The sequence below is a fragment of the Anser anser genome, assembly GCF_964211835.1.
Source record: "Anser anser genome assembly, chromosome: 27".
NCBI lineage: Eukaryota > Metazoa > Chordata > Aves > Anseriformes > Anatidae > Anser > Anser anser.
The window spans coordinates 7080912-7093667 of NC_139748.1; the positions used below are offsets into that span (position 1 = coordinate 7080912).

Below are 12756 nucleotides of genomic sequence, written 5' to 3' on the forward strand. Positions count from 1 at the left end.
TTTGGTCCTTATCTTAAATCTCCATGTATTCTACCAGACATGAATTAACATTACAGCAATGGAATCTATTACGAATAAATAGATCTGTCATCTTCTAACAGTTCTCCTGTGCAGCTTCACACTGACGAGTGCTGAAGGTCCTCTTGGCATGGTTTGTGTACGAGACTACCACTGGTGTAAAGACATACCGCATCTTGGTCCTCCAGCATTTTAAATTACAGCTCAGGTACAACAAGAACTAGCAAAATGAGGATAATCACTGGTATTGTCTGTAGTCGCCAAATGGAGAGGGCTGCAACTGGGAGGGATCGTCTGAAAACTGAGGGCCTGTGAATCGGGAGAAAGAAAAAAAGTCAAATAATAAATACGAAAAGATGAGACATTCTTCCTACTAAAAGCATGAAACACATTCACAGTGCTTTTCTTTAATATAAAGCCCTTCTAAAATTAACGAAGCCAGTAACAAGACTTTACTTTTCTTTTCCATTCAAAGAAGTTCGAGAGCTTTACACGTTGACAAGAGCCCCGTTCCCATAAGGCATGTATTTTTAGCTCCTTTACTAATCGGGAAATGAATCAGAGCAGCGAGAGGGAAACGTTTTCAGTCACCTAAAGGAGCTGGAAACCTATGCCTTACTGCCCTGCAGCTGAACCTGGCCGTTCTGTACAGGTCTACCCACGGTAACTCGCCCCACGAGGCAAGGCAGTGGAACGGAACGAGGCGCTGTGGAGCCAGCTTCCCGACTCCTCTTACCGACGTCCTGCTGGAGGGAAGCAACACGCTCATTGTATGCCAAGTTTAGAGAGAATAAATTGTAACGGACAGATGATACCCCTTCCCTGAAGCAGGTTCATTTTAAAATGCTCTGGTATTAAGAACAGAAATTGTAACAATTTAGACTGAACAAAGAACGCCAGTGAGCAAACCCGAGAGGAATCCTATCAGGAATTAGTGGCTTGCCACTAATCCTTTCAACACTAGCGGTTTTGTCTGTATTGCTCCCAAAACGAGGTGGGGCAATGGAGATATTAATTGTTTCACCCAGCCAAGTATTTACGCAAATGGTCACAGACTCCGCTCACTGACATCTCAGCTTGTGTTTTTCTTCGGAAAAAAAAAAGGGATACATGTTTTCGAGTGGTATTAAAAAAGAAAAACAAAGCACCAGCACGACCCCTCTTTGACATCTCCCCTCTGCATCTGCCTGCTGATCTTCACCTCCTCATTCAGGGTCACCCACACATCTGCACAGGGACCACAGCCAGCCTGCAGGAACCCTGCGTCTCGCACCCAACGTGCTGCTTCCTATTGCCTCAAACCTGTCCTGTCGCTCGCTGCCGCCTGAACTACTGCTGCCACCGCGTGTCAGGGCTGTGTGGATGCACCGGGGGACGGGGCAGAAGACCAGTTCCACAGTCTGGCACGTGGACATCGTCGCTTTCAGCCCCCACGGCGCCCGGCCACGCAGCGGGAAGGAGCAGCAAGAACCCGCAAGTCCTGCTTGGGCCTGAGTCAGCAGGACGGGGCTGGGGCGCCCGTTCCCGTAACACCACCCACGTCTGCACATTTTGCTCGGACGAATCCCAGATATCTTCTCCACCCTCTGAAGCCCCGGAAATGACCCACGTCCCACTGTGCCTGGAAACCCCCCGGTGCACCACACTCCTCTGCCTTTACGTTGCTGAGTGACAGCCCATCTTGCCGCTTCATTTAGACGTGGATTTCTCTAGAACCGTCATCCCACAGACAGAACGCTGGAAAGCTCTTGCATCATCACCAACGTGCGGCCCTCCCTTCACTTTTTACAGCCTTAGAAGCTGGGAATTGGCTGAGTAGATTTACTCCGTGATAAGAGTGATGACTGGAAGAGGCACATTAGTAAAGACTGCACAATAAAAGCCTCGCGCTACTGCAGTGATGGTTCCTTACCGTTAGGGAACTGTGTGGAGGCAAATCTTGTTAAGAGAATACCAGCTCCTTCAATTAAAGCTAGGAGAATTCCTCCCATTGCAGCAGATCCAACCATGGCAACAGGTCCATCTAAAAATAGAAGTACAAAACAACACTTTTTTCTTTTTTCAGCGCGTTACTTTGCATATTATAATTCTCTTTCTATAGTTATAATCTCTCCTATGGGCAGACTCAGAAGCAGTCATTTTGCATTCATTAAGCCTCGTTAGTATCATCAATAAAGAGGTAATTACTAGGCAATTCTCCCCTTTCCTCAGGGAAACAAAAGAACAACGGTAATGTCTGAGAACATAATTATTACTTTCATTAGCACAGGACAAAAGTCTAAGATTATTTTTCAATTTCTCTCACAAAGTAAATTCCAGTTTGGGTATCACACAATTCCGCTTTGCTGTAACGATGAGAACTGTACATTTAGAACACAGAAGCTTTTTCAATTACTGTGCTCCCGAGAGCTCAATTTCTTACTTCTGGCAGCTAATATGGCTCCAGTTAGGGCTCCGCTTGTGATTGAATTCCACGGATCTTCTTTACCTCTCATTCTGACCATACTGCAGTCAATCATGGAGAAGAGCCCTCCCCAGACAGCAAAGCTCCCTGTCGGAAAGTTGGAAAAAAGGCAAGACCAGGTTAGAGAAAGCAGGCAAGCAGCCGCCCTGCGGTCACGTCACCAAGAGGTGGTGTGGCGTTAGCACACTTTCAGACACATCCAATCTCAGCAAGAACCAACCACAGGTCAGAATCAATCCTGAGACAAATTCTAAACTTGTCAAGCCACACACACGTTATACATACACATACATTTTAAATATAATCTCATTATTTCATATTTCATGACCAAAAGATTACCAAGCAGTGATTATAATGGAATTTGCATCCTAATAAAGATGGAATAGCTCAGGGAAAAAATAGCATATAGGAAAAAAATAATGTTTTAAATGTATTTCCTCATAGAGAATGATAGAGTAGTTTAGCACCTTATCCTAACGCTGCTTCTGGCACCTCAGGAGGTCAGGGCTGGTCTGTACGGTGTGGCAGACGTAAAGAGAACGTGACAGTTCTCAGAACGCAAATTCTGAAGTCATTTAACAATAACCGGTATTATAAATGAAAATAAACGCTCATCCTCAGGCTCATTTTGGGAAAAATGCGTGACTTAGATTAAGTTCAACTCTCCTTAATTGGAGGTGTCTTAATGCCTTTGAAAGCTTGCTACCAGATGCGGAGCAGGAGGGTGAATTCCTCTCTCCGTGCAGCCACCACAGGCTGTGGCTGTAGAGCTTTTTCCGCCTGCGGCCCCGATTTCTCTGAGAGGTTCTGCTGCAGCCAACACGTTCCCCTGCTCGACATCACTCTCCCATTTTCCCCTTCTGTAATGTATTAATTCAATTTTCCTGACAGAAGAGCATCATGGCACAGAGCAGATCCTTAGGCTTACTCACTTTGATGCTGAGCCACCTTTAAGAGATCATAATGTCATTTTGACTCAAGCAGCAGGTTTGTGATTTTAGACATTTGTGCACGACATTCATTAAAAAAAAAAAAAGCCTGAAATGTACCTAGCTGACCTTAGGGGAAGTCTGAAATCCCAGCCAGATCCACCCACCTATTTCACTGTTTCTCCACGTCTGATGATTTCTCCTAATGAGCCAAGTTCGGTTACTTTAAAGCCATGCACACAAGGCACAGGCTCGCAGGCAGCTCTGCACAGAACTGGCTCGAATATGACAAAATGATTAACCCTGGCTTACCACTCCAGGAGCATAAGCACGTCTTCTCCACACCAAAACTAATTCTGGATGCAACAGAACCGTGTTTATTCTCTGCTTGGACTGACAAACCCTGGTGAAATGCATCTGGCCCGCTGGGAGGCAGCTCAGGTGTCCCTGCGCTGCCATCGCGTTACTTTCCCAGCCTGGGTGTTCTACCAACAGTCCATGGAAAGATGATGGCAACATCAACACGAAATTGCTTACCTCCCAGTTGCGGAGCTCTTGTTTTAATAGCTGTCAAACTTCCCCGCAGCCGGTGGTTTACCCCCTACAACAGAAGAGAAGGACAGAACGACAGAATGAAGCCTTACAGCCAAAACGTCTGCGTATAGCCCAACCGTGCCACAGGCCCAACCTGCTTCTAAGCACCTTCAATGGCCGTGATCAGGAGCTGACAGAAAATGCATTTTTACAGATACTTCACTATTTGTCACAGCTTTGCAATACACCTGGAAGCTACAAAACCGAAGCGCAGCCAGCAGTCACTACCTCAAACCATTTAAGTTCAAGGTTTGTCCGGTGGGTGTGGTGGGAGCTGAATGAGACATTTAAAGTTACACCTTTAGCAAGAAAAGCACATTTATTTTTCATGTGTATAATTCTTTCTTCCTGACGCCTAGCCACTTCCCCCAGTTGGGCAGCTGGAGCAGCTGGTCCCCTTCTCATCAGCTCACTCTCAGCAGCCAAGAGGAGCACGCAATTCAAGTTTAAAAGGTGGTTCTGAGCCTTCTGTGTCAAACAGTAAATGTCATCCAGGAATTACAACAGTAATTACTACGCATTTCCTACACTGCGAAAGATTTAAGGAACACTGAGAACACTCAAGTTTTGTTTTAGATACGAGCACTGAGAAGTGTGGACATGCTCACTTAACAAGTCTCACACAAATTTTAAATGTGGTTAAGCACATAATCCTGTTCCTGTTAAGCGTCTGCAGGATCTGACTAGTTTTGGAAAAAGTTATTTGATTTTATTCACGAAATTTACCTCAAACTGATAGTTTATTAAGAAGCTTTAGGCAATCAAATTGTCACACAGTAACAGCAAAAACCACTCTCAACTAAAAACCCTTTCATCCCTTTTAAGCCCTTTCCATAAAAGCCAGAGGAATGGTTTACAATGTTCAAGTAGAAGTCGGATCTTATTTTTATCAGAAGTCTGTGCAACGTGTTTGTGGTCAAAATTTTGCAGCCGAAAACTTGGAAGTGGAAACAACTGACCTGTGCTGCCTAAACTTCAACTTGCACGTCTATGCACACTTCTGCATTTAAACTGAAATTGCCTTTCAGATAAATCCAGTTACTGAAAAATGTTAACATTTAAATAAGAAATTAGTTACAGAAAGTTACACTCCCTACTACAAATCTGAAGGAGAAAAAGATTTTTCCTTTCACCGAGGGAGGGCAGCCAGCTGCAAGGGCCCCGCTGCTGCCGTCAGTGGAAGGGGGGAAGGCAGAACCTTAACCCAGGCAGACGACGGACCCCCCCCGGATGCTGAGCCATTCACCCGATGGATGCTCGTGGTTTGGGTGAGTGACACGCAGCCCGTTCCTCAGCCCCGCTCTGTGGACAAGGATTTCCTCCACCTTACCTTCTGCCACCACGTTTCGCCGCTGACGGACAGAGGGAGCAGGGTTGCGCTCCTAATGCACTTTCTCCAATGGTTTTACTTACCACCGGGGAATTTCTGAAGCCCTTGATGGCTTGGAAAATGCCACCTCCTATCGCTCCCATCGTGAAAGCACCTCCGCAGTCATCTACGATCCTCCAGGGACTGTAACGAAAAACAGAGACGAAAATGCAACGCTGCACCACGCCACCCTGTGCGAGTCACTGCGAGGGATCCACCGCTCGCCCGTCCGGTGCATTCCTGGAGGAAATTCCCCATCCAAACAAACGTCCCGGTATCCAAAACCAGCGCGAGGACGCAGGAGTGCCAGGACGACTGCCCCATGTGCAGCTCGCGGAGCGGGCTGCGAGGACAGGCACGCGCAGGTGAGCAGCGACACGCGCTCGCGTCCACCCAGAGCCCAACAAGCTGCCTCCCCGGGCAGTCAGCGTCAGCTCTGCAAAGAACTGTTTGAACTCCTCTCACACGTGGCACCGAGACGCGTCTCCACCGTGGAAAACTTCTGCAGCATTGCAGCTACAGCCAGCTCTGCCCTGCTTGTGGCGTGTAAATAACTCGGAATTTACTCTTCTCATTCTCATCTCGACCTACGGAAAACGGCGGTGGCAAACTCAAACGAGACTCAGCCCACAGGAGAACAAAACGCTGCTTTCCGGAGTTACTCACACTTTTCGTTAGTTCTGATTGTTTGAACGGGAGACTTCAAAGTCATCTTTTGTTAAACTGGAAAGGTTTTTCTGATGCACCCCGGGCCTTTGAAGTTCATTGCAACAAACCCCAGGAACGCTCACGCAGCGCTAGGCAGCGGTGCCAAGCCTGCAGCCCCACGGAGCGCAGGAGGAGGCGCCTTCCTCTCGGCAAAGGCTTCCAACCACGGAGAGCCGGGCTCTAATTTGGGGCTCGCCGTCCCCTGCGGCCCGCTGCCCTGTAATTCTCCGTCACCGAACACCTCCCGAGCTGGGCGAGCAATGCAATGAGCTGCGCTGCCGCTGCTGGGAATTTTGCAGCGTATGCACGGAGTTATTCCGTTTCTTTCATCTTACACCAAAATCCGACGGCCACAGCTGCTGCACAGGCAGCCACCAGCAAGCCGAGCAGAAGGCAGGCTGCGGCAAGCTGCGCGCTCACAAAGCTGAACCCGACGGCAAAGCCCCGCGTGCAGGTTAGCAAATCCTGCACCAAGAGCCATCACGGGTACGAGCATCAGTGTGCTTCTCTGATCTCCCTCTGGATTTTGTGCTTCTGCTCCTGAGAGCTCCCTGCAGCACCCAGCTCTGCGGTCCCGCACACGAGAGCACATCTCCATCCACCCACCTGCCTTGGATCCGCCACTTTGCTGTTCCACAGGATACCTAAAAGCTCTTTGCCGAAAGGGGGGAACACAGCTCCTCTTTTCCCCTGACCACCTGCTACACTGCACATTTTGCCACGGGTTTTTATTTGCCATGGGTTTTTATTTGCTTCCTGCAAAAAATCTTTTTGTTCCCTCTGCCTAAAGGCCGCCCCGGGCTCCTTTCTCACTTCCACGACCCGTTCCCGACCCGCTCCCGTTCCCCACCTCCGCAGTCCCTGCACCGAGGTGGCGTCACCAGCTCCGCACGCCGGAGCGAAGGTGAATTGCTGCCTTGCACGTGACGCTGCTCCGCACGTTGATTTCAGGTCAGAGTCACTCGGTTTTGCGGAGGCACCGGGATCCCACCCGCACCACCACCACCACTGCCGGAGGCCCAAACCCACACCGACGCGGACAGCACTCAGCGGTGGAACGAGGGGACGTCCTCCCACCAGGCATCGCCCTTCCTTTTTACTGCCCTGCCTGGCACGTGCTTTCATCTCACGTTCCTAACAAATCCCCTCCAGTTCTGATGAAATTAAATAATTTAGCCCCATTTTATACTTTATTTTCATTCTACAAAGCCCCCTATTTCCCAAGTGCAATGATCAGGAAGGGTTGCGGGCACGCTGTTGTCAGATCTGCCAAGATGAAAAGCTACCATCTCTTTCTTCTCAGCGTTTTTTCTTCTCCTCTCTGTGCCTCCTGTCCAGATTTTGATCTACTGTTATGAATAAAACATCTCATCACAACTCTCTGCCTTTGTTCGCTTGTTAAGAGCGATCTTGTTAAAAGGCTTTCTGGAAATCTAAATAGATTATGTAAAGTGGTCTTCCTTTACCCACAAGGTCAAAGAATTCCAATTTAGCAAATTGTGACTGTTCTTTACAGAAGCTTCATTAATTAGACCCCAATCACGGAGTGCTCGCCTAGATTTTTTCCATCTTCAACCCTCCTTCAGAGGTAAAGCTCGTTAGTTGTTACCTTTGGGGTACTCAATTTTCCTCTTAAACTATCCTCCAAGCCTCCGCAGGAGCAGCTTTTGAACGAGAAAACGCCTTTGATACCAGCACTGCTATTTCACGTCAGCGCCTCTGAACTCCCGGACAGGCGCCGGACGCATCGGAAAGCTGACACAAAACACCCCACGGCCCCGGCAGTGCTCGACCTCAGCAGAGGAGAGAATCAGAAGAGAAGAAAAGAGATTATTCCATTATTATTTGGCACTTATCTGCAAGCTTAATGTTACTGTTACTTCTTTCCCTGGCTTTAAGGATGCCCCTCAGAGCAGGGAAACAGGCTCAGCGCAACGTGCGAGACGAGGCCGGGTTCCTACAGCAGCAGCAGCAGCACTCGGATGGCAACCAGGGCTGACGGTGAACAATTTCGGGATCAGGAGAGCAGCTGCACAACAATTTCGGGATCAGGAGAGCAGCTGCACAACGCCGGGCTGCCCCGGCACAGCCAGGAGCCAGCTCGGGCAGGGGGAGGCCGAGGGTGCCCCACGCCTCGGGACGGGTCCCGGGGGAACCGCATGGGGCTGGGGGAGGGATGGAGATAACGGGGCGAAAAGCAGGTAATGGGGTGAAATGTAGTGTGGGGCCCCAGCAGCCAGGAAAAGAGGTGGTGAGGGGCCTGAGGGGAAGACATGAGTAGAAGCTGAGGCCCCTTGGTTTGTTCGGCCCAGAGCAGAGCAGGCCGAGGGGAGGCCTCATGGCGGCCTGCAGCTCCCTCACAGGGAGCGGAGGGGCAGGCGCTGAGCTCTGCTCTCTGGGGACAGCGACAGGACCCCAGGGATGGAGCCGGGACAGGGGAGGGTCAGGCTGGGCGTTAGGGAGGGGGTCTCCAGAAAGAGCGCTCAGGCGTTGGGACGGGTTGCCCAGGGAGGTGGGGGAGTCACCGTCCCTGGGGGTGCTCAAGGAGAGGTTGGACGTGGGGTTTGGGGACATGGTTCTGTGCTGACACTGGTGGTAGGGGGACGGTCGGACCAGGTGATCTTGGCGGGCCTTTCCAGCCTTAATGATTCCTGATTCTGCGAGAGGTGGCTGGGCACTGGGACAGGCCCCCCAGGGACGTGGGCACGGCACCGAGCTTCTGGAGTTCAAGAAGCGTTTGCACAATGCCCTCGGACATTCGAGTCCAGAGGAGGGCCATGAAGACACTCAGAACCTCAAGCACCTCGCCTGAGGGAGCTGGGGACGGTTGGCCTGCAGAGGGCCCCAGGGTGACCCCACTGCGGCCTTTCAGTACTTAAAGGGGGCTTATGAAAGGGATGGAGGAGGACTCCTTTGGGAAGGAACAGCCGCACGTATCGGTACAGGCTGGGGGACGACCTGCTGGGGAGGAGCTCTGTGGAGAAGGCCCCGGGGGTCCTGGTGGACGACAGGTTGGCCATGAGCCACCAGTGCGCCCTCGTGGCCAAGAAGGCCGAGGGGATCCTGCGGTGCATTAAAAGGAGCGTGGCCAGCAGGTCAAGGGAGGTGATCCTCCCCGGTACGAAAACGACAGGGATCTCCTGGATCCAGCGGGGGGCCACAAAGGTGTTACGGGGCCTGAAGCATCTCCCCTGGGAGGAGAGGCTGAGAGACCTGGGGCTGGTCAGCCCGGAGAAGAGAAGACTGAGAGGGGATCGCATCGATGTGTATAAATACCTGAGGTGTGGGAGGCAGAGGGATTGGGCCAACCTCTTTCAGTGGTTTGTGGGGGCAGGACAAGGGGCAACGGCCACAGAACGGAGCCCAGGAATTTCCGCACCAACACGCGAAAGAACTTCTTCCCGGTGAGGGTGACGGAGCCCCGGCACAGGCTGCCCAGGGAGGCTGCGGGGTCTCCTTCTCCGGAGATATTCCAGGCCCGTCCGGACGCCTCCCCGGGCAGCCTGCTGTAGGGAGCCGGCTTTGGCAGGGGGGCTGGACCCGCTGAGCTCGGGAGGCCCCTGCCGGCCCCCGCAGTTCTGTGACTCCTTATTCAGGTACTGCGGGCGGCGAGGCGCGGAACAGGCTGCCCGCAGGGGCTGCGGCTGCCCCGGCCCCGGAGGCGCCCACGACCGGGCTGTGCGGGACCGCGGCCAACCCCCGCGGCGGCTGCCGCCCGTGCCCGTGCCCGTGCCCGGGGCCGGCCGGTCCCGGAGCCCCCCCGGAGCCCCCCGAGCCGCCCCGTGAGGCTGGGGGGGGGGAGGGGCCGGAAGCGCGGGGCGGCGGCGGCCATGGCGGCGCCTCCAAGGTCACCTCCCCCCCCCTCCCCCTCCCTTCCCGCCGCCCGAGCCCCCCCCCGGCTCTCTCCCCCCCCCCCCCTCCCGGCGCGCGCGCCCCGAGCCCGCCGAAGCCCCACGGCCGCCGCACGCGCCCGCCCCGCGCCCGGCCGCTCACCAGGGCTCGCGCGCGTACTCCTCCATCTTCGCACGCGCCGCCGGCCGCGCCCGCCCCCGCTCCGGCCCCCCGCCGCGCGATTGGCCCGCCGCGCCGCCCCTCGTCCCGCTCCTCCAATGGGAGAGGGGGGGCGGGACTAAGGGGTGCGCCGAGGTGGCTGCGCGTGCGCCGTGCGGCGCTCGGAGCTCTCAGTGAGGTGCGGAGGGCGGGCGGTGGTCACGGGGGAGGCCCTGCTGCCGCTGCCCCGGGTGCCTGGAGCCGGGCCGTCAGCGGAGGCGGTGGCCCTGGGGCCGCTCCTGCGGGCGGGCAGCTCGCAGGGCTGGGAGCCCCCCGTCCCGCAGCCCTCCGGGAGGCAGCTCAGAGCCGCAGAACTCACCCCCGTGCTGGCAGCGAACGCCGGGGCAGCCCGCGAAGCCCCGGAGCTTTCCCCCGTCCGTGTTTGCGAGCGCTCTGGTTGTAAAGGGCTCGGTCTTTTCACGCCCCTAATTTAACTGTAGCCTCTCTGTAGGACGGCGAGTTGCTCAGCCGCAGCGGGCGGCGTGGATTGCGCGCCAAGCACCAGCGAGGCACCTAATCGCTCTAATAAATCAGGGGCTGAAGCGATGGAAAGGAGCTGAAACGCCCCAGCGGCCTCAGCTTGCTGTTCAGGCGGCTGTCCGGGGGTCCTCGGGGGCTTGGGGGTCCTCGGGAACTTGGGGCTCCGCTCCCCCCCTTCAGGCGGGACGGGAGCGGGGCGATGCAGCGATGGAGGCCGCCGGGAGGTGGTGGTGTGGCTTCGGGAAAGGCGAGGGGAAGGCACTGGGGGAAAGCTCGGTCTTGTCCCAGCTGCTGTGCCCCGGGAGGGCCCGGCAGCAGCTCCCTGCGCTTACACCCTCCTCGTTCCTGTCACCAGGCCGGCACCGAGCCGACCCTTCTGGGGGTGGCAATTTCCTGGTGGCTCGCGGCCTTTCCCCTAGCCGGTTAGGGGCTAATTGCATCAAGCTGAAGGGTCGTTCTCTGCCCGTCCCCTTCAGGCTGCCGGAGAGCTCTCAAGGGACCCAAAACTCTCCCCACGGCGGACCCAGAGTCGCCAAAGGGACTTCCCGCAGCCCGGCCGGGGACGGCGGGGGGGACCCCGGGCAGGCTGCAGGGAGCTGCCCAAGGGCTCTCAGAATTTCCCTGCGGCCAGGAGCCGCTTGCTTTCCCCACGTGTAATGGCTGTTCTGCGTTTCCCTCGCTCTCCTGTGCATTTTGGGAACTTTGCGGGGGAAGGATCTGTGCGAAGTTGCAGTTGGGTTGGGAGAGGAGAGCTGCAGCTGCGCGCCCCAGGGCGGCTGCGTGCCGCAGGCGGGCAGGGCAGGGCAGGGAGCTGCCGCTCGCCGTCCCGAGGAAGACACTACAAAATGAGAAGATCACTGGTTCGGCCTTTCCCCCTTCGGGCTCCGAAGGAACGGGCCGATAGAGCAGCCTGGAGGAATCCATCCGTTTTGCGGTTGTGCTCCAGCAGCTGCTAGGAGGAACCAGAGGAAGGCAGAGGGCCGCGGGGTGGTGGCACAAGAGGTGGGAGCACGGAGAGCTCTGCCAGACCCCGCGGGGGTGCCTGGAAAAGGCGCTTCCTCCTGCTGCCTCGGCTCCTCGCCGCTGAGACGCGGCTGCTAACGCTGCTGCTAACGCTGCTGCGCTCCTTGCGTGGGGCGGAAACGCCGATCGGTGCCTCCGGGGCGCTCGGTTGCTATGGGGATGGGGATCCTGAGAAGTGCAGAGGCTGGGGAGCCTCGGTGAAGATTCGAAGTTGCTGGAGCTCCGCCGTGCCGTGCTGTGCCATGCCGTGCTGTGCCATGCTGCACCATGCCATTCTGTACTGTGCCGTGCCGTGCTGCGCCATACTGCACTGTGCTGTGCTGTACTGTGCTGTGCCATGCCGTGCTGCACCATGCTGCACCGTGCCGTGCCGTGCTGTGCTTTGCTGTGCCGTATCGCGCTGCGCTCTCCCACCTGGCCGAGCCTCAAGGGGCCGGCATCAATCCCGTGGTGGCCGCAGCACGCAGCCCCCACCCGGTCCCAGTTGCTGCTGGCCCACGAAGAGCAGCGCACGTCTCCAGAGCACCTCTTATTCCCGGGTGAAAACTAGATTTTCTTTCCAGCGTTTCCTTTCTTAAGGCACTGAGAGCTCTGTGGAATACGGCGCGTTCAAGAGCTGCGCTGCCATCCCCTTTAAAAAGAGACGAGTGACAGCCGAGATGAGTTCCACTGAGACCTCCTGCTACAAACTGACAGGTCTGGGGAGACCCCGCTCCTCTCCCTGCCTTCCTGCTCTTGCCGAAGGGCCTCCGCTAATGAAGGGACATTCCTCTGCAAGGCTGTGCTGTCACCTCTGCGCAGGCAGCTCTGCAGCTCAGCGGAGGAGAGCCCAGCAGACACGGACCCGCAGATCAGGGACGGATGCGTGGGGCCTCAGGAGCACCTCAGGGCCCTGAGCACACAGCTCCTGGGGGAGCTCGATGTCTGGCGCCCCTCAGCACAGCAGTCAGGGTCCAGGAACAAAAACACAGAGTATCAGTGGTGATTTTATTCAACCAAAACCAGATTTGCAGTACTGGAAGCAGTCATGAAGCACTAAAACCAGTTTTTGCTGCCCACCCCATGCTCGACAGTGGGAAGCGAGGGGGAGGAGGAAATCTCAGGAGATTGCCAGTGAGGTC

At 55.2% G+C, this 12756-nt stretch overlaps 1 protein-coding gene across 1 annotated transcript; it reads right to left on the bottom strand.

Annotated features, from left to right (window-relative positions):
* Positions 1 to 10202, bottom strand: TIMM17A (translocase of inner mitochondrial membrane 17A). The gene is made up of 6 exons (XM_083813010.1): positions 10076 to 10202; positions 5419 to 5518; positions 3949 to 4012; positions 2441 to 2569; positions 1931 to 2041; positions 1 to 327 (listed from the first exon to the last, which is right to left on the bottom strand). Exons 1-6 carry the CDS (start codon positions 10099 to 10101, stop codon positions 257 to 259), a joined length of 501 nt encoding a protein of 166 aa, XP_083669136.1. The 5' UTR covers positions 10102 to 10202; the 3' UTR covers positions 1 to 256.
* Between the last annotated feature and the right edge of the window lie 2554 nt (positions 10203 to 12756).

Coding starts and splice junctions, on each gene's coding strand:
- TIMM17A (XM_083813010.1), bottom strand. CDS start 10,101: ATGGAGGAGTACGCGCGCGAGCCCTG. Junction 5,519..10,075: donor GAGTACGCGCGCGAGCCCTG/GTGAGCGGCCGG, acceptor TTTTCGTTACAG/TCCCTGGAGGATCGTAGATG. Junction 2,042..2,440: donor AGCCATATTAGCTGCCAGAA/GTAAGAAATTGA, acceptor TTCTATTTTTAG/ATGGACCTGTTGCCATGGTT.